At 43.7% G+C, this 21,314-nt stretch overlaps 1 protein-coding gene across 5 annotated transcripts in view; it reads left to right on the top strand.

The window, feature by feature from the left end:
* ARAP3 (ArfGAP with RhoGAP domain, ankyrin repeat and PH domain 3) overlaps positions 1-21,314 on the top strand; it is a 632,921-nt gene that overhangs the window by 229,322 nt on the left and 382,285 nt on the right. For all 5 annotated transcript variants that reach the window (XM_069199483.1, XM_069199484.1, XM_069199486.1 and 2 more), the window contains one exon: positions 16,123-16,305. In XM_069199483.1, coding sequence (XP_069055584.1) covers positions 16,123-16,305 — 183 coding nt within the window. The remainder of the gene's footprint in view (positions 1-16,122; positions 16,306-21,314) is intronic.

Genomic DNA, 21,314 nt, shown 5'->3' with positions numbered 1-21,314 from the left:
GAAATCCAGTGGCTGTAACATGAATATTTGAATGCATGAAAGATTTAGAGGAATTAGCCACTTGGGTCTCAAAGCCATGCAAACAGCAGTACCCAGTGAATTTAGTACCTGATAGATAAACATATCCTATGAAATTCAAGTAATAACTATTTTGACCTGGAAAAGACCAAAGGAGCAATTCAGAAATCCAGCCTGTTGTGGAGACAATATCAGTCACCCACACTGTGAAAGACCAAAAGTATTGCTATTTATTTATCTATATATTTTGTATAATGTGAATAACACCTCCGAGGAGGTGTCCTACCGCTGAAATTGCATGAACAAGAACCTTTGGGGATAACCTTTGATGGAATCAACAGAAACAGACTTTGGAGGGAGTTGGGCTATTGGAGTACTGACCAACTGCTGCTAAGAGTGATTCTAGCTTTCTGTAGCGACGTCCTGATACAGGTGAAGCTACGCAACTCTCTCTTTCCACGAAGATATACAGTTATGATTGTTTGAAACAGGTATGCGTCCTCACACCCCTACTTTTCACTTACATGTCTCTGACATCAGTATTGCCTTTTCTAATAGAAGGACTTGTCTGCCAAAGCTAGAAGGTGGAACGATACCTGCACTGTTGCAGGCTAATGACACTATTATATTAGATAAAGCTAACATAGGTTTAGAGCATTTCCCTAAGGGCCAGGACCATTCTGCTGTAATACTTAGCTCACCAGGAACACTACAGAATCGAGAATGGTATATGAACTCAGAAGAGATTGCAGGAGTTCCCTTTGTAATTTCTTGGGGTGTGGTTCCAAGACAAAGCTAACTGCTCTTAGCACATGGCCTCACTGAAACCCAAAGCAAATCTTTAACATGTGCCTTAATACACCTCAGTGCTGCAAAAAACAAGTGAGTTAGAAAATAAGCAAGGACCTTGAGTGAGGTAACTCTCAAGGAACAATGGTCCCTGAATTAAATAAGATAAACGTAATAATCAGAGAGTTGTAATGAAATCTATGAAAACAGGTGAATACATTGTTTTAAAATGACATTTGCATTTATTGAATAGACAAATAACATGGGAAACCAAAAGCATTAAAAGCAACCGCCCTCAGACAAGTTAATTGTGGCATCACAGAAATACAGAATAAGTCACATACACATGTTGCCCGTGCTCGTACACATTAATTTAGTTACAATACTGTGAGTCTGGGAACTTTAGTCGGTGACGTTTCGATCCCACAGTTAGTACCGGGATCATCATCAGGAAATGGAATGTGCCTGAGAGACTGAGGAATGCTGCACAAGCAGCCAAGACCTTTAGAAATATCAGCAGGCAAGAGAGGGAGAGATGACAGGAGCTTAGGAGGGGAAGGAACAATAAAAAAAGGAACTTATTGAATTGAGTCACATTAATATAAAGAAAAATGAAAACACCCAGTGAGGGAGTACGGCCGGGTGTGTGAGTGATGGCAACCAACGCAATGTGGGAGGCCAATACAAATGCATTATCTGATGCCACAAGAAAGAGCATAAGGGTGTGAAAGTGACCAAAAAAGTATGCAGCATGCACAAGGGACCCCCAGCAAAACTATATAATTTGGATCCTGTAGTTAATAGTGAAACATGCCAGGACTAATTGCCCCTGGCATGAAGGAAGTCCTGGTGCAAAGTGACTCACAACTTGATATATCAAGGAGAAACCGATGGTTAAGAGCTGCAAGTACAGTTCACCTTCTCGTAGGCAAACAATATTACCCTTAACCATTGCTCCCCGGTACCACCCTACCTTTCAACTTCCTCGAGCCACATTGGTCTGGTAAGGTTTATCCTTTTGAGTTCATAAACCTCAGTGTTGGCAGGTGACATTTGAAAGTGGTGTGGACTAAAAGTTGGGTATGACTTTTATGTACTGAGATTGACAAATGGTGCACTTTAAAGCAAACTAATTTAGTGATAAAGCAAGGCTTATAAAGCAGTGGGAATGTATAGCCATGATTTATTAAACACATTAAAACCTGTCCCATATCTTAACACATTAGTATGTTCAACAGTTACTGTAATTTGCAAATTGTACAGCACAACAACTTCAGCTCTTTAAAGTGTGTGCTTGCCCAGTGTCTTGCTTGCACTATATGTGGCATCAACTTTGGAAGAAAATGCTCTAAAACCAGGCTTCAGGAAGCACCCACAGCTGCTGGCTGCAATTGGTCATTTCAAAAATATTTGCAGACAGGTCTTTAAGTAGAATGAAAAAAGTGGGTGTACTCTAAAATGGAACATGTAAAATAAGTTTCTGTAATTCCCATAGTGTGCCACCCGACCAATATTTTGATTTCTCTCTGAGTTGTAATTGCATCCAGACATCTAACATAACAACTTAATTACACCTACAACCTGTCAGTATGTTGGCTTTGTCAATGGTGGTTAGCTCACTAAGAGAAATGAGTTACAACGATGATTTGTTATAAATAATTAGCATTGGAAATGTTTCAAATCTGAAATTGTGAATTTGTGAATTAAATAGTAATGAGGCCTGTAGAAGGAATTTTGGCCTTCAATTATATGCGCTTTATGTTAGTTATGTATGCTATTTTTCTCTGCATAACTCGTCCACCTGCACATTTTCAACCACCTCTTTCTCCTCTTCAGTACCCTCTTTTCACTTTTCCCTGAATGCACATCCTTGCATCTACCTCACTTCACCCTTTCCCAATCTGCACTGCACTCACATTTAAGCATTTTATTTCCTTTTGATTTCTAAATATTTTGACATCTGTGTACCCCCTTCACACACATTTTCACAGAATTTCGAGTGCAACTGTAATACATGACGATAATTCTGTGTGCTGTGCAGAGAGGCCAACCCACTGACAGGCACTTTGCTTTGGCTTCAGTGTCAGAGCTCTCAATCAAAGAACCTCATAAACACCTGGCACAGCTGAAAGTATACACTACACAAGAGTAATTAGATGCACATAAAAAATACAGAAACACAACATAAATCGTTGACATGCATTGCCTTAACATTTTTAACATTCATTGTTTGAAAAAACAATCCACGTTTTTGGAATTAATGATAAGGGCATGAAGATAAGGCCAGTTTTATCACCATACAGCAGATAACTGTCTTTACTATAAGCACACATTTCTCCCTTTGCACTTGACTCGGATATTTGAAGCAACTTTGCAAGGGAACAAAAACCTTGCATGTCTTTTGGATCAATTTCACAGGGAAACAAATACAGCAGTTCTACTTTAAAGGGACCAGTGACATGCAGTCAAGACCTGGGGTGCTACAGTGGGGGAGGTTGTATGACCAGGCATCTCAGCACAATATACATATAACACAAGATTAGCATTATAACATGTACCTACCATTACGGCAGACAAGGCACCTAGGGCTGTATGTTGCAGGGGTGCGACGGGTGCAGTTTGCACCCGTCGCGTATTTCAGTGTCTGCATGGCAGACACTGAAATACTTTGCGGGGCCCTCTTATGGGGGCCCCGCGGCAGCCCCTACCGCCATCCTGTTCCTGGCGGGTCTCCGGTAGGGGGTGTCAGAATCCCCATGGCTGCGGAGCACGCTCCGCAGCCATGGAGGATTCCCCCGAGCAGCGGAAAGTCGGCGGGAGACCGCCGACTTTCCGCTTCTGACCGCGGCTGAACCGCCGCGGTCAGAATGCTCGTGGGAGCACCGCCAGGGTCAGAATGACCCCCCATGTCTGCGATTGCTTTTAACTAAAGAAATCTTTTTTTTTTTAAATGCATCCCATTTTCCTTAAAGGAAAACGGGATGCATTTAAGAAAGAAAAATGAAAAGTTTTCTTTTCATTTTTTAAGAGTAGACAGTGTTCCAAGGGACCACTCCATGCTCTTAAAAAATGTTAACATATAAAGCCTACCAGTAAGGAGGGCATGTGACTCCTACTCCTTGGAACCCTCATTTTCTTCTGTAACACATCCTGTACATTGGTTTACACACTTGTATGATTTATTGCCAACGTATAATGTTTGCATGTGAGGTAAAGTGAATTACACTTAAATTATTTATGTTGCTACTCATACAGATTGATATATCAGATTTTTTCTGTCAAATTTAATACCTAAAATCTTTATGCTGTGAGGTGGAAAATGTGCCAAGGGATGCTGACTTGAAAACGGGAGTATATGCATATGCGTCTTAGTTTACAGTGAGGACTTCCATGTTACTGAAGTTAATCTTTAATCAGTTTTGATCCATCTAACTTCTGACATTACAGTGGCGATTCTGGAGAGTTATATAAGTCAAACTCTCATCAGATGAAAAGACATCATTCTTGATATAGAACCAACAGTCAAAGTAGTTAATTAGCTTCATATGAGGAAGCATGTAGATATCAAATGGATAAGGAGAGAAATTAGAAACCTGTAGTACACAAGAGCAGTTATAAGGAACTGAACAGTTGTCACTTTTTCAACAAAGATGTGTGCTAACGAGTCAGAATTCTTGTGCACAAAAACGTGACTGAGGGAATTGATTAACTCCTCAGTTACTTTAAAATCTCTTTTTGTGTGTCCCTAGAGTTCCCTATAAGAGAGTTATACAGCTTCAAGCAAATAGGCCTTTAATACTGTGACGTTTCCGTCTGAGCTACAACAAAAAGTGGGTTCCCCATTTGTGTTCAGTATGGCAAACCTCGGATTTCAGTTGGCCAAGATTTTATTTTTACTCTTGTGTTTGTATTTGGTCTGTCAGATGTGCAATTAGTCCAGTTCAAATAGCTAACCGGAATCAGGGTGGTCAAGGTTAGGAGAGGACTCGACATGTGTGACTCTTTAGGGTTAAATTTATGCTGAGCTCTACATAAAGTAACAGATTCGTAAATCGAGGTGGTAATGTCAGCCAATTTAATCTGAAAAGAAATTTAAAAAATGATCAGTCCATGTCATAGGAAAAATTGAAACTGGCTTAATCAAGACATTATAAGTCCTTTAAAACGTCCAATATATGCCATACAATATGAGCAGTACTTTAAAAAAAATACAAAAGGCCACAATAAAGCATGTGAGTAATTTAGAAGTAAAACCAAGGTGCACTCCAAGGTGCAGATTTAAATGGCCAAAAATTAGGGCAAAGCTTTTATGACAGCTAAAGGCATAAATGGTGTCAAATAATTTGTGAATGGAGGTAGTAGGATGAAAGATACGCATAATGGAGTGAGAGGATTTGGATGATAAAACTAGGATGGTCCCATGGGAGAAAATACAGCTGATCTATTCTTTACTGAACTGTATGGGAGGTTGGTGTGCATCTTTCCCACGTTTGAATTGGTACATTCACACATGATACTGTTAGGCACTTTTTTGGCCTTTTGTGGTAATTCGTTACCTTTGCTTGGATGACCCTTTTGACTGCTGCCTTATGAAAGTGGTAGGCAACCCGCAGCACCTTGTTTCTGGGGTTTCATCAACTCTTCCATTACCAATGTGGTTCAGGGCTAGAGTTATGAGCTGTCCCTGATTTCGGCTACCAAATTCTGCTTGATGTCCACACATGAATGTTAGCTCGATACTGCTGTTAACTATGGAACATAGACCTATTTTGACTTGCACTTGCGTCAGCTGGCTGTTTCATAATTCTTACCTTCTCAAATGTGTCCTTAAAATGTCCATTCTGTTTCGAGTTTTTGTCCTGAATTTTTATAGTCATTGTCCAGAATTTGCCTCAATGCCAGATAGCCACCCTATGATAATTATTTGATCTTGATTTTAAAGTCTGTGCATTATTAAAGCATACACTCCTACATCGCTGTCTTCAATAGTACCTGTCAAAGATGCTTCCAATCAAGATTAAACAATAATATGCTGGGCTCCGGTTAGGACTGTTCGACATAAGTGAAATGCACCAGCACTAGAAAAACACCAAGCTCCACAGGGGTTGCAGATGTTGTGGATACATATTGAAAGACTTTGGACAGGTACTATGCTGCTGCTCAAGCAAACAATAGAACTCGTTCAAGAACCATCTTTTTTGCGCTTATGAGTCAGAAAGTATGATGATGCTGTGAGTTGCAACTTTAATAAAACTGACTTGCAATTATCCAGCAACTTAGTCACATTTTTAAAAGCAGTAATGGAGGCTAACCATTACCATATGTGCCTGTTAAATCATTTTTATACTTTGTAAATGGGGCAGGGACACCTTAACTAATTGATTGTCGGGTTCCACTGTATTCCATAATATAAATACTATAACTATAAATCATAAATATGTTTTCATTTGTATTTTCAACATAGCTTAGTTTTAAGAGAATCTGTGTTTTATAAATCTTGCAATGATATTGAAATCAATCAAGAATGTTTAGTCACAATATTCAGTGTATGTCATGTTGGTTCTTCTACTACGCACTGCCGTTTTCATCTTACTTATTAATTCAATGTATATTTTATTTTCATATTTGTATTGTACAAAATCCATTTGCATTTATTTTTTAGACTAAGCTATAAAGTTACTCTCACTGCTGCCTTTGCATGCACTGTCAAGGGCTTAAACAGAGTAACTTAGTTATCCAATCAGAGTACACCAGTATGGGTGGACATAAAACACCAATGGTAAATGACAGTACTCACCACAGTGCAGTGATTGGCTTAGAACCTCCAAGAACAGACCTCATAGGCAGCAGGAGTGGATTTTCTGAGCAGGGATGAAAAAGAAAGGGTGACTGGGGGTGTCTCAAGGTGGCAGAAGAGTCTCCTAGGCATTGTGAGGGGGCAAAAAGAGCTGCTGGACTGATAAAGTGCTTTTTTAACGTCTACTTTTTTATTTGCTTACAAATAGGTAACGGAAACAAAGCTTACAGAAACTATAGTATGATGAAAGGTTTTGCCACGGGGTATTAGTCAGTGAACTAAAATGGCATACACAATCTAGTTTTGAAAAAGCACGTAATGAAAGAAAAAAAGGAAAATCTCTTATTTAATAATCCCTATCCCTTCCGTCTTTACGCAGTTCAACAAAACTAACCAACGCACGCTTTTAAGCCTCTCCACAGAGCTACTCAGGATGCAGTCACATGATCCCTAGTAAAGCGGCTCTCTGCAATTTACCAGGGCACAACTATATCACAAATGGGATTGTGGGAACAAGGAGGGCTGGACTGAGAAACTAAAAGCAGCCCAGATAAAAATTCTCAAATCTGCCATGCTTTCTTCATCTCCTGGTGTTATTTTCTCTTTCCATCAATCCATTCTATCTCTCCTCTCTCTTCACCCTCTCTGATCACTTTATCTTTACCTTCCCGCTGCCTCCCTTTCTTTCTCTCTCTCTCTCAGAGCCTCCCCTGTGTCTGCTGCACTTAACGTCGGGGGACCGAGGAAAGTGACAGAAGAACAAGGAGCGGCCCTGGGCTTTCAAAAGTGCCCCCAAGAGTGCTAGCCCACCAGGGAAATTCCCAGTGGAATAAAATGCCTGTCTGGCCATGGAGAAGAAAGTAGAAGAGTTAAGTGTGCCTCGGGTTGTTTGGAGGAATCAACGTGGCTTTGGGAGGGAAAAAAAGAGCACAGTGAATTGTAAAAGGCTTAAGTCCTCGTTGGTGCTGCATGAATCATGGTTATGTGACAGTCGGGGTCAGGCCTCTCAGTCAAGAGATCTGTGGTTGTGGGGAGGAAAAGGGTAGATTTCACATACTTAAAAAAAATATTTTTATGGGTTCTGGTCCCTGGGGCTCTGAAATTGCCTGTATCATCTCACCCCAAATTTCCAGGTTGTCAGTAAGTTAGTTTGTTATTGCGTCACACTATTTGCTTATGCATCTCTTCCAATATTGCCCACGTTATCAAGTCGGCCCTCCAGGCGTTGGTCATGGGTGCCCTGTGGCTAGCCCAATACATGGCTATGCATCTATTGCCCAGTAGCGCTCTAATTTCACGAATTTAGTGTTCATACGGTTTTGTTTTTGTCTCTGCTAAAGGATATTGAGAGAGGAACTCTTTATTGAAATTGTAGTCCTCCTTTTTATTTTCTTACCAGTCACGAGCTCCACATCCTACCAACATGTGTGGAGTCCCTGGCACTGTCACGTGGGCTGAGGCATATCTTGTGTATTTTCAATGGGGTATGTATGTCATGTGAGTGTAGTTGTATTGTATAAGTTTAAATTGCATGTTACTACTGAACGTCACCCGGGCACACCTCCTGCCACTCATCTGTTAGTCTGTATTTAGTACTTCATTCCAAGCATCTGTCTCGGATTGGCAATGCCCCAACCTCTTTGTCTGCCTGCAGTGCACAGTATGAGGCATGATCAATTGGCTACCTTCTGGGGAGGGCGAGCAGCATTGTCATGGGGTGGGAGTCCCACGAGGCATCCGAAAAGGAGGTCCAGATCCCCCTGGCCAGATGTGCTAGCTTTGCATACTGAAGGACCTGTCCCAGCTGGAGCCCAAACATCTCCTTCATATCCTCAAATGTGATGAATCTATTGTCTGGTCATAATTAGACAAGCATTGTATATTTCCCTCTTTTCCATTTTTCCACTGTCATAGTGCAAAAGGGGCTATGTCCCACACGTATTTAAACACCTTTGTAATGGATTTATACCACATATCTCTGACTTGCTGTATCACATTTAGCAGTTTTCAGTACATCTCCCGGCCTCTCCGCAGTGCCGCTGGCAACGTCTCCCTTACAAGAGTGGGAAAGAGGGGATTTGAGGTGCTGGATCTGGAGTTATACTGTATAGCACCCCACCTGCAGCATGCTGTGCACTGGCTAGACGAGGAAGACAACTGGGAGAAGAGACTACTCTTTCCTGCCCACATCAGATCGGTCCCATGGGTAGGGGTTGGATATATGGCCCCTTGTAACATACATAGGTACCTGGGTAGAACCTCAGTTTTGGCAACTGCTATCCTGCCCATCGCTGACAGCTGGAGTGTATTCTAGAACCTAATTGACTTTTGCAGCCCTTGTGTTACTCAGCCCATATTTAATATGCGACTGTTCTCTTCATTGAGTGTAATTCGAATTGGCAGGTATCTGTCAGAGGTTTCCTAGGAAATATCCAACTGCAGCAACTGTGGGATCTCTAAATCCTGTAGTACTCCCACTGAGGAGAGTTTGGACTTGGCTTGGCTTATTCACAGGTCGGCCGATACTCATTTAACACGTGCAACAGTATTGGCATTGAGTAGACTGGATGCCGAAGGTAGACCATTGTATCATCTGCGTAAATGGACACCACATGCACCATGTGTCCAATCTTGATACCCTAGGGGTGCAGTGCCATCCTTAACCTGCAGGCCAGTGGCTCTATCTCCAGAGCCAAAAGCAGAGGCAACAGCTGGCAGCCCTGTCGCATCACTCGGCTCATATAGTATACGTGTTGATCGGACCCTTGCTATCAGCTTGGTGCATAGGAATTTAACCCACTTTATGTATACCTTGTCCAGATCCATGGCCCTCAGAGCTTCCTATAAACATCCCCACATAACCAAATTGAAAGCCTTTTCAATATTGTTGAGCTCCAGGGCGCAGTCCTGATCAGATCTCCCCACTGTGTGGAGCACGTGTCTTTGGATATTGTGTATGGTGCTGCTGTACGGTATAAAACCTCATTGGTCTTAATGCACTAGGGTTGTGATCACTGCAAGAAGCCGAATTGCCAGCACTTTGCTTAGTATTTTAACATTCACATTTAACATGGGCATTTGTTACTAGGATGAGATCATCTGTGGATCTCTATCTGGCTTGGGTATCAGTACGATCTGCCCCTCCCTTGTGCAGTCCGGTAATATGCCTATATAGGCTTCTTTATATACTGTCAACAGTTTATCTGCCAGGAGGCCTCTATTTTGTTAGTAATCCTCAGCTGGTAGTCTGCCCCCCCTCCTGGAGTTTTTGCTTTTGGCATGTCCTTGATTGCTGTTAAGATTTCGTACAGTGGGGTCTCTAACTCTTCCCTCTGTTCTAGGGTCAGTCTAGTTGGAGGCCTGCAGTATAACCAGCAGTGTGTTGTATGTCTGCCTTTTGTGCGTGTGAGTATAGCTTTTGTAAATGGTGAGTGTTAGACCTGACAGCCCTTGGGTGGTCTTCTCCTAATCTTTTTGCCTGTTTGCCTCACATTTTTGCTGTATCTGTTTGTTGGTCTTAGGGCCCTGAGCACTTTACAATTGCTGATCAGTGGTAAAGTGCATGTGTTTTTCTGCTAAAACATGGTAACATTGGTGTATACACAATTGGCATATTTAATTTACTTGTAAGTCCCTTGTAAAGTGATACCCAAGTCCTGGAAATTAAATGCAACAAGTGAACCTGCAGCTCTGATTGTGCCACCTACACCAGTAGCCCTTCAAACCTGCCTCAGGCCTGCCAATGCAGGGCCTGTGTGTTACTGCCACTTCAACTTGGCATTTAAAACCTCATGCAAAGCTTTAACCTACCCTTTTATTATACATAAGTCAGTCACCCCTAAGGTAGGCCCTAGATAGCCCAAAGAGAAGGTGCTATGTAAGTAAAAGGCAGGACATGTACTTTTAAGGTTTACATGTCCTAGCAGTGAAAAACTCCCAAGGTCGGTTTTCACTACTGTTAAGCCTACTCCTCTCGTAGCCCAGCACTGGAAATTTCTTGATATACTTCTAATCTGAAATTCCTGAGCAAAATGCAATAGCTTTGTCATGTTTTATATTTTTGGAATGGTAGTGAGAAATCCTCTTTACCAATAAAGTTGGATTTAACATTACTACTTTAGAAATGCCATGTTTAGAAAGTGGGCACCTCTCTGCTTTTACTCTGCTCTGTGTGCCGTACAGCCTGTCTCCAATGCACGTCTGGGCTAGATGACACCTACACGCTGTGCATTTCCTCTAGACAGCCACAAACACAGGAAAGTTAGTAGTACCTGAGCACTCATCTGCATCCATCTGCATTTTGATAGGCCTTTCTGGGCAGGAAGGGTCGAGAGGAGCTGAAAATTACGCATGATTAGGGAAATACCTGTCCCCACACAAAGGGCTGATTGTCCCCTACTGATAGTCTGGAGCAAGGGCTGGGATGAAAGAGGGACGCGTGCATTTCAAGGAGCTGCTTTGAAGTCACCCCCACTTCAGAAGCACATTTGGATATGAGTACTGGGTCTCTGACCGTTAGAAATCAGTACACTTCTGGACCTGGGAAGAACTAAGCTAGAGTAAAGACTGTTGTGCTGTAAGGATTGACACTCTGCCTAGACTGACTGTTCCAAGGAACTGCTTCTCTGCTTTGCTGAACTGCCTTGCTGCCTGCTAATCTCTGTCCTGGTGAGGGCAAGGACTGGACCCATCTTAATTGAACCAAGAGTGACTCCAAGGGCTTGCTGACTTGCCCCCTGTTCCTCTACAGTATCAGGGACATCAAAGACTGCCTGCAACTTCTGTTGTTCTGCAGGACTGTACCATCTGTGAATCCTACCCTTGCCTGAGGTGCCCCATCCAGTCTTGGGTCTCAGAAGGTTTTGCAGCTGCTTTCTGCAATAAAGCTGAGATATTGTCACCACTGTTCATGTTGGAGCCGACACATCGCCTCTTCAACACCGTAGCAGAGGCTGTTCAACAACAGCAGATTCACAGCCTGTGTGGCCCGACGATGCTCTGCGTGGCTCGATGACGACGCATCACAATAATCTTTTGAGCTCAATGCTGACGTGGGACCCAACTGCATGAAAAATATCACTGCATCGCCTTTCCATTTGCTCCATGACGTCGACGTTGATCCATACAAGATACTTCTTCAGAGGACCATCCATGGGTTCTGTAGCTGGCCTACCCTCCTTCACGTCAACCTGAACTTTGGATTTGCACCAGTTCCTTGCGACCTCCAGTAACCTTTTAATCACTAGTGACTTCTAAGCACTATTTTTAGTTTAATGTTGAAAAAATGTAAGATATCAGCTTCTACTGAATGGATTTTTGTATTTATGTTCTTGTTTTGCTCATATAAATATTCTTTATTTTTTCTAAAATCTGTGTGGAGTCTTTTTGTGGTGGAACAAGGCCTTTTGGGCCGCCCACCATGTGATGTTTTGTGGGTGGGAAGGCAATGAAGCCTCTAGCTCTTTCAGTCGCCCTTCATGCGTTTTCAGCATTTGTTCCATCTTTTTTTGACTCTGCGAATACAAGTCATGCTGTCTCCGGGCACCACCACTTTCATGGCTTCCCATTCTATTGCCCTACTACTTGCTGTGTTGTCGTTTGTGTCAAAATAATTCTGTAGGGTCTTGGTGAACCAGCGGGAGAACTCTGCTTATGACAGCGCTTCTGCAAGCAACCAGCTTCTGCAAGCAACCACCACAGTGAAACCCTGGTCTCACCTAACACTGTCACATAACCTGTCAACAATGGGGAGTGTCTGGCAGATGTCTTCCCACGTACGTTACACCTTCAAACTTCTGGCCACAGTGTTTTTGCACCAATAGGTAGTCCAGTCTGCTATTTGTACTGGTGTGTAGTATGAGTGTGTTTAGATCAGTGGATGTTGAGGCCTCCATATGTCTATCAATCCCCTTACCCGTCATGGTCTCCTGTGTACTTTTTATCATGTTAGGTTTTGTGCTCTTTTTCAGAGGGTGCCTGTCCAAGTTCCTATCAAGCATGCAGTTTGTCGCCTGCCCATATCATTTCCACTTGTATGTAGGGAAACCAGGTTCCTCACTGTTTCTGGGAAGAAAGCACTCTTGCATTTGTTGGGGTCATACACATTAAGCATAACTCTTCTGCATCCAGGGCTCTTACTAGGATGACATACTTCCCATCAGGAAGAAAGGTACACTGGACGCCACCCAAGTCAATACTCCCCTGGCATACCTTGAGTAGGATGTGGCATACAGCTGACCCTCCCCATTTTTCCTTACTTTGAGGATGTCTCCATGTAAGTGGGTCTCCTGGAGGAGGGTGCTATACTAATGCCATAATGTTTTAAAATTGAGTATATTCTATGTTGCTTTTTACAATTGTTTAGAACACGTACATGTCAGATGATTATTTTGTAACTACTGTTCATGTTATAGCAGGTGTATAGGCTCCCTTAGGGCATTGCCTCCAGACTAGCCCCATCTGCAGAGCAAAATAGGCATTATTAGCTTGTGCGTCTGATCAGTGTCCCAAACGTAACACAACAGTATAATTGCCCTACTCCCCATTCCCTCCTTCTGGGTAGCTAATTAGGGTCCAACGGTACCCATCAGTTTGGTGTGCATTGCTGGAATGACCATGCTCGCTACCTCCCCCAATAAGCACTAGCAAACCAATCCCTGCTAGGATTACAGAATAATAACTAACTTGATGAAACTGCAATACTTCCTGGCTCGTTTGACTCCCTTCACTGCACAAGCAGCGAATAGTGTGGTATATACTAAAGCAAAAATCCCTCAGCTCTCCTGGCACGGGGTATTGTATCAAATCCCCAGTGCATTCCGCATGTCCACTGCCTACACATTTACAAGAGGGAGGCACACCATACCAGAGTCTCTTCCAGCCATGTCCCTGCTAGTATTCGCTCTTTTTATTGTCTAGAACTCTATGGTCCTACCTTCCATCATGGCTGCTCTGAAGCACAGTCTCTAGCCCTTCTTGTTGCGTGCGAAGGCCAATACGGTCCAGGTTAATGGTCTAAGTATGCATCCTCTCCGAACAGCTGCCCCTCTGGGCCTGTTTCAGGGATCCCTTCCTTACTGCTGGAGGTTTTCCAGGCCTCCGCTAATGTGCTGTCTTGTTGGACCTTGATTCTGCGTAAGGATCTCCAAGTGGTCCTACCACATGGGAGTCTCTTGCCCCTGGTTCTGCGTCCCTTCCACCCACTACCATCTGACAGGACTCTGCTCCTGATCCTCCTTAAATCCCTCCAGTTGCTGCATTGTTTCGAGCCAGTCCCAAATAGCCTCCGAAATAGTGAAAGAAGTGCACTTTGCCTTAATGCTGGATACATAGGATAGCTGGATACATTAGACTATATTGGTAGTTTAGGTCTTTAAGTTTATGCTTCACAGCCAGGAGTGTGTTTTTCTTTTCTTAACACACCTGATATAAATAAAGGTATACCATAATGGGGTAATTGTCAAACACCAGTAGGCACATCTTGCGCACATGCTGCAAAATGAAATTGCAGTCCCTGTTGCTGAACAGTCATGACCAGCGGGTGGGTGCCCAGGTGCGACTCTTGCATCAAGGCGTGGTGCGCTCTCTCTATGGAGAAGAATTTGGAAAGTCACATTGGGCACAGCATCTCTGTGGTGCAGTTCTCCAGGAATAATTTCGCCAGTGGGCTTTCCTCTTTCTCTGGGGAACCTGACAAATCAGAGGTTGTTTCATCTCAAGCATTCCTCCATGTCTTCCAGTTTGTCTTTGAGTTTAGTAATCCAGGCAGTCATCTCAGCAACTGTGCTTTCAAGGTTGAGACTTCACGCTGCAAGTTTTCAGTACAGTCCTCAGTTTCTGTCACCTGGTCAGCCATTTTTCTCATGTCTGCCCTGCCTGAAGTTCACTTCAATCGTGACTGAATCTATTCCCCCCCAGTCTATCGTGGGTGTCTTATCATCCCCATTATTCCAGATGCAGTAGGTTCTTTCTGCTGGTTCTGGGATTCCATCTGCACCTGCTCCTGCTTTGTCTTCCTTACTTTGGAGGGTTGCATACTGCAGGATCCTGTTAGTCTGTGATGGTTTAAGGGCCTTGTCTTTGCCCTGAGCTCTTTTCAGGTGCTTCACAGACTTAAAGGCCCCATGGCCTGCCAGGCTAAGGGATCTTCCCTGTAGGGGGCTGATGCAGTGGCAACTCACCAATTCAGTGCTGTCTCTGCAGGACTGCGCGGACCTTCAGAAGCTGCTCTGTCCACAAATCAGTGTGTGTATTGCAGTGGGCCCCTGCTACACAGGTTTGCTAGGCCGCTCTAGTGAGGGAAAGGGTGTGGCGTAACGGCCTGACCTGCCAGCTTCAGAGCTGGTGGAACCAGGCTCGAGTCTTGGTGTTGGCTCAACATCCAATAATTCTGGGCAAATCACTTAATCTCCAGTGCCTGCAATCCAGCACCTTGAGACCCTCACAGGTGATTTGCAACACTTTACAAATTCTGGATTTATTTGTTTCCACACTCACAGATTAGGACCCCCAGCATGCTCTCTTGCAGGGCCACCAGCGTCATCCTCGCACTGCTTTGCCCTTATCTGGAATTCCACCTGCTGGGGCTCAGTGTCCTTCTTTTCGCCTGCCAGGCTCAGCGTTGTTCCTGTCTGCTACCCCGTCATGTCCAGGCACCTTGCCCCCCTTGCCTTGACACCCGCACTGTAGACTCACCAAGCCCTACCGCTCCCTATAGGCTTGGTCACTGTGGGCAATGCCTGTGTCAAGGCCACAGTTCCAGCTGTGCGGCTCCTTCACATAAGGGGTGTGCCTTCTGCTTCTTCATTCTTTCTCTTTCTGTTTCTCCCAGCCTCGGCGTGATCCTGGTTTCTCGTCTCATCGCTGTCAGGGTGCGCCAGACCGGCGCCACATCTGGGTGACCTCATTCCTCCACTTAGGCCTGCTTGCCCCCCTCCGCATTTTCCTTGCAGTCTGGGCCCTGGTCCTTCTCCCCAGCTCCCTTGTAGGCCCCGCAGGCCTCCGTCTCCATGCCTCAGTGAGGTTGGCGCTGGACTCCTGCTTTTCTGGGCTATATATGTTTGCTGTCTTGCCTCGCATTGAAGTTGCGATCTTTGTCTGGCTTCGGTGCGTGTGCAGAGGTGAGGAAATTACCTTCATGTGCAATTTCAATAATCTGGGCACACATCATACTTGGTGGTACAATCCTGTAGGATTATACTCCGAGCCTCGGAACTTCAGGAAAATGCGACTAATCAGCCATGTTGCTCAGCCATTTGACATACTTACTGATAACAAAAACAGGTGGAACTTTAGACCCAATCAACCTGATGACAGCTATTGTCCACCAGTATCTAAATATAAAGCATATCTCAGCACCTGCAGTCCAATTTCATATACCATATATGTTGTATTTAAATGCTTTTCTACCTCTTTTTTTCACTTTTTCAAACCATTTTAACATTTTACATTTCAGGCATTTTGACGGGTATCAGAGCTAGTGTGCAGTCACTCATTTATAACACTTTACTTTTTTGCAGCTTTTCATTGTTTTAGGGAACGAGCGAGCCAACCGCTTTTGGACTGCACGGCTCCAGGCTTCAGAAGTCATGCAGCCCGATGCCACTGTAGAGCAAAGGCATGACTTCATTGTCTGCAAATACAAGGAAGGCAAATACCGGCGGCCCCATCCCCAGTATGCCACGCAAGAGGAGATACTGCAGGTAAACAAGTTCATGGAGGCCCAATCACTTTTTTGTTATTTGTTTGAAACTTCCCAAGTAGTTTTAAAGTACCCCACCTTGAATTACAAGTGATTCCGTTTTATAAACTTTTTCTGCAAGACATCAGTCTAGTTCAGGTTTCTCCAAGAAGCAACTCATGAACTACTGGTAGCTCTCCAGCTACCTGTAAGTAGATCTCCTGCGCGCATCCCAGCCTACTAAATAAGAACCTTTTCCTTGGTTGAATTAACGTATGTATGCTAAAATTGTATATTCAAGACACAAATGTGTGTATTTCAGAACTTGTGAGCTGATGTTTGGAGAAAATTGACTGAATTTTCCTAAATATATTTAAAGCTGGTTTCTGAGTGATAAATCACACTGGGAGACTTATAACTATTATCATTACTTTTGTGGCAGGGGCATTGCAGTTGTGGCTGTTTTTTTTTTGTCAATTCCAAATTGACAAAACCCATTTTAAGTTGAGCGCACAAGCGCTCTCGCATGTTGTATTCTATCTGTGGGCTTTTAACCACGCCTACTGCTCACTCGTTCATGGGCTTGCCTTTAAAAAATCCTTTGTTATCGTTTGTAAATGCTTTACATTTGTCCCTCCTTGGGGCAGTTTTGTTACTGCCTTGGTCATTGACCCTGTTAAATGGATAATTGCATGTTTGACGATACGTTTGAATGCAAGTAAACTTCTTTTTCCTCTTGTGCCTCTCCTTTGCGCTCATGCTCATGGTGGCCATGGCGCTTAGAATCAGCTTGCTTATTTCAACTATTTTACTTTTCATTTTCAATTTATGTGGCAAGGAATGTCCAGTTAGGAATTTACAATGCTAATAGCTCTAACTTGAGCAAACGTGTGACCCATTACATTGCAAATGCTTGTTCACGTTACTGCTGGCAACTCTCTTTGATGTACTGAGGTGATGAGTGCCAATAATTTAACATGTGGTGGCCACTAAAGTTATCTTATCTGATGTGGTCTCTATCACAACACCAATACTATTGGAAGCTCAGAATGATTTTCATTAAATACAAGTAGCTCTTACTACACAAAAGGTTGGAGACCCCCTGTTCTAGTTAATGTGAAAATGGATCGCTATGACATCTGCCATAAGCCCTAATAGCTCATCATATGTCCTCCATTTTAGATTTTTTTTTTCTGCAGGTGGTTTCATATGATCCTCTGTTGATGGTATCTCCTTGTTTTATTGAGTATTAGCAGTCATTGCATTCGGGATTCAGATGCAAGTAAAGAAAGAGAAATCTTGTTACCTACTGGAGCCTCTAATTTCTTTGCATAGAAAACAAAACGCTTCCCAGTGTTTCCTAGTATTCTACACCAGAGAAGAGTAGTATTTTCGAAACTAGCTGCTTCTTAAGCTGTTACACCAAGTACAGAGACAAAATATACTCCTTCTCCTCAGACTCTACAGTAAGTTAATCCTCCTATTGTGCCACACTCTGTTCTAGTATCTTCATTAAGGAAAGGTTCAGACACTCTGCTACTAAAGGCCCTGCACAAGGTAATGAAAGTACAGCTCTGAAAGCTATGGGAAAATAAATGGAAAGACCTGCAAGTGCACACTAATACATAACTAATTCTAGTGTACATCTGTAGGAAGCTGGCTGTATATGTAGTGTGCCAATGTAAAGGTTGCACTATGCAGATAGTCCAGGCAACCCTTATTGGTTTACAGAGTTTAAAGTAATAATCCCAAATGCTTTCTTTGGTGGTAGTGTGAGTGAGCAGTTTTGGCTTTTGTTGAGCCTACAGAGTCACAAAATGAGACACACACTCAAGAAGAAACTCAAAACCAGTGTTTATAAAAATACAGTTACTTTTTATAGAGTGGTTAAACACCATAAAACTTCAAAGAAGGTAAGTATTGTTGCAGTTCTATCAATTTAGCAAGTAAGTAATCAGTTCACTCAGATGCGCTTTTACGCAGAACGGTCCTAAAGGGACTTCTACTGCAATGGGGTGCTTGCAGACAGTTCCTGAGGGTCCCCTGTAGATTGCAGGGTACTAGGGTTGCAAAGTCACCTAAAACACCAGCAGTAAAATTTTACCTACCCTGTGGGGTCCAGGTGCATTGGTGCTGGTCGAGCCGGGTGCCTTGCTCACTGCACGGCTGGCGACGATGGGGGCCACCTAGAAAAAAACTGCAAAGGAAGACTTAGGGACGAGTTGGGGGCTCAATTGGTGGGGGTCCTGGGAGCAAGGGAACATGGTGAGTCGTTGTGAACCCAAGCTGTAGAGCTTGGGTGCCACTGGCTTTGGTCTTCGGGTGCTCCTGCATCAAGGCACCTACGGTTCTCAAGGAGACCTGCAAAAGAGGGAGAGAACAGCACAGCTAGGTCACTCTTGGTGATGTTCGCTGTGTTGTTGATGTCCCTCGATGGCTGGTCCTCTGTTATGGTTCTGGAGTCCAGATTGGACTGCAAACAAGCTTTGGTTGCTGAAAGGCGTCCTGTGCCCTGGGTATCTCTGCAGGATGGGTCCAGTGGGTCCTGGTGTCTTCACATGTAGTGGGTGACAGGTACGACCTCCTGTAATGCGACCACCTCCTCCTGGGTGACTGTTGCGTTGGTGGGCCCAGTGGTCAGCAGAATGGTGCACTGGACATAGTGGTTGGTGCCTGCAGGATGCAGGGAAGTAGCTTCTACACTCCAAGGGAGATGCTGACGACTTGGTGAAGTGCTGGAGGCCCTCCAAGGCTTTTGGAGGATGCGTAGCTGCAGGATGATTTGGGTTTTCGCAGTTATTGGTCCGGAAGCAGGCAGGAAGGGTTTTACGCCAAAAGTCCACCAGCAGTCCACAGTTCTTGCTTCTTCAGTTCTTCTTTGTCCTCTTTTTTTAGGTCAGACAAATCTGTTCTTCTGGTGTCAAGGGGCCATCTAAATACTAAATTAAGGGTGCTTAGGGGCATGTAGAGTAGTAGCCACTGGGCTACTTACCTCTGGGGTGACTACACCCCTTATATGACCACTTCCTGTGGGAAGTGGGCATAACCCTGTCCCAGAATTCCTAGTTCCACCAAAAACAAGATGGTGGAACCCTTCTTCCGTGGAGCACATCAGGCTGCCCACCTTAAGGGTGTAATTGTCACAGAGACATTTTCTCATGTTCAAACCCTATACCTGGGTCTGAAAGGAGATTGGCAATCCAACCTTTGAACTCCACTCCTGGATCTCTGATTCCTCGGTGACCACTATAGTGCCTTGTCTGAAAAGAGAACAGACTTGAATAACTAACTGGCTGATGTGGCCAGACTTTTATTATTCCCAGAGTGACAGGCTAATCTAATCAGAGGGTCTACTATTTTGCATTCTGGATGCCTCTCCAATTCTGGGGCATATATCCTGCATGTTCACTGTGAAATCAGTCAATGAGCAGTCCATGTGGGAGGGATCTCCCAGCCTCTTAGGATGTTATGTCCTGCGGAAACGATACTAGCTTGTCTCACATTAAACACAATGACTCACCATTTTCACCCTTTAACCACCTGCCTCTCAATGCACATATCCCAAATACCACAGAGGCAAAATAACCCAGGTAAAGGAGATTGCAAAGACTTACCAGGAGAGAGCTGGTAGGCACAGGGGAACAGGTACCTGAGAGTATCGATTAATGCTGGTACCACTGTGAGCCTACCACAGCCTAGGTCGAGAGGGCATTAGCCGCTATCTGTAAAAGAGGGATGCATTATACATGCCCCCTGACCTCAGACCAAGCTGTAGGGTCTCAATCCTTGTAAATAGGAAGACCCTCAGTGGGTATGCATGAATCTCACGTTCACTGAGATATAATTCAAAGAAAGCCTACAGTACTTTCAAGTCACTTGCCAGGAGATTGACATATGGCAGGAAAGCACACTCTCCAGAGCCATACAGAAGACTTACCATCCCAACAGGTACTCACAACACCAATATGAGGACGTGGTCAGATTAACAAGCCATCTACCTGAGGAATATCAGGTAGGGCTTGCTTTAATACTTGATTTAAATCAATGTTAAAATCTGAAGATAGAGCCAGCAAGAAGCTAGCAATCATATCAGTCTTATGTAAACATGTATGTCTACACATTCCAGGGTTAAACCTGAAGTGATTTCACAGATAACCACTTATTTGGTCCGACACTGGAACACTCTCTTGGAGACTTGAAAATGGTCATTGAAATGGCTAAAGCAATGAGTGCATTGCCAACCATGAGAGGTGCATATGCACATGTAATGCTTTGCACCGCAATTTAAGAGGCGGTCTTGAGGCAGTGTTTTTTCACCATCAACACTATCGCAACAACCCTATCAGACCAAAAGCATTTTTTGAAGTAGAGACAAAGGCACAGGGTTGACATTCATGAGGGCTGCCACAACAACTAAATGACTCCCTCAGTCTGCCCCCACAGCAGACAACTCTTCTAGCACGGGCAGAATAATCAGAATGACTATCTCAACACCTCCCAGTCCATAACACTAGACAAATGAGTTGTAACTCTAATGTGACCTGTATCTTTCATATAATTTATAAAGAAACCATACCCCCGTAAAATTAAAGAAACAAAATTATGAATACAGGTTCTGCAACAAGGAATTCTTACTGTTACTAAAGAATGCAATAAAAAACGTTCCTGTCCAATAAAGATATGCAATAGTACATTCTCTATACTTTCTAATACCAGAATACAGTTTAACTTTGTGACCAGTACAGGACCTGTGATTTGGAAACAAATAAATTAAGGAGCAGAGATTCCAAATGAGAACGATTCAGACGGGGATACACTTTTATTGAAGGTGAACATCCACTTGGGGACCATAAATCTCAAGAACACCTAGTTTCATATCACCATGCCTCAAGCACATGGGAAATACTTTAGGTGTACATGTGTAGTGTTTTACTGTTTGGTAGAAAATCTGCTCCAAGCAGGGACATAGCTATGGGGATGATCGGGAGTGGCGGGTTTGGGGTGTTACACCCCCCTAAAAATGTATTCTGT

Source organism: Pleurodeles waltl, chromosome 7 (assembly GCF_031143425.1).
Source record: "Pleurodeles waltl isolate 20211129_DDA chromosome 7, aPleWal1.hap1.20221129, whole genome shotgun sequence".
NCBI classification, from domain to species: Eukaryota; Metazoa; Chordata; class Amphibia; order Caudata; family Salamandridae; genus Pleurodeles; species Pleurodeles waltl.
This window is presented reverse-complemented; position numbering and strand designations above follow the sequence as displayed.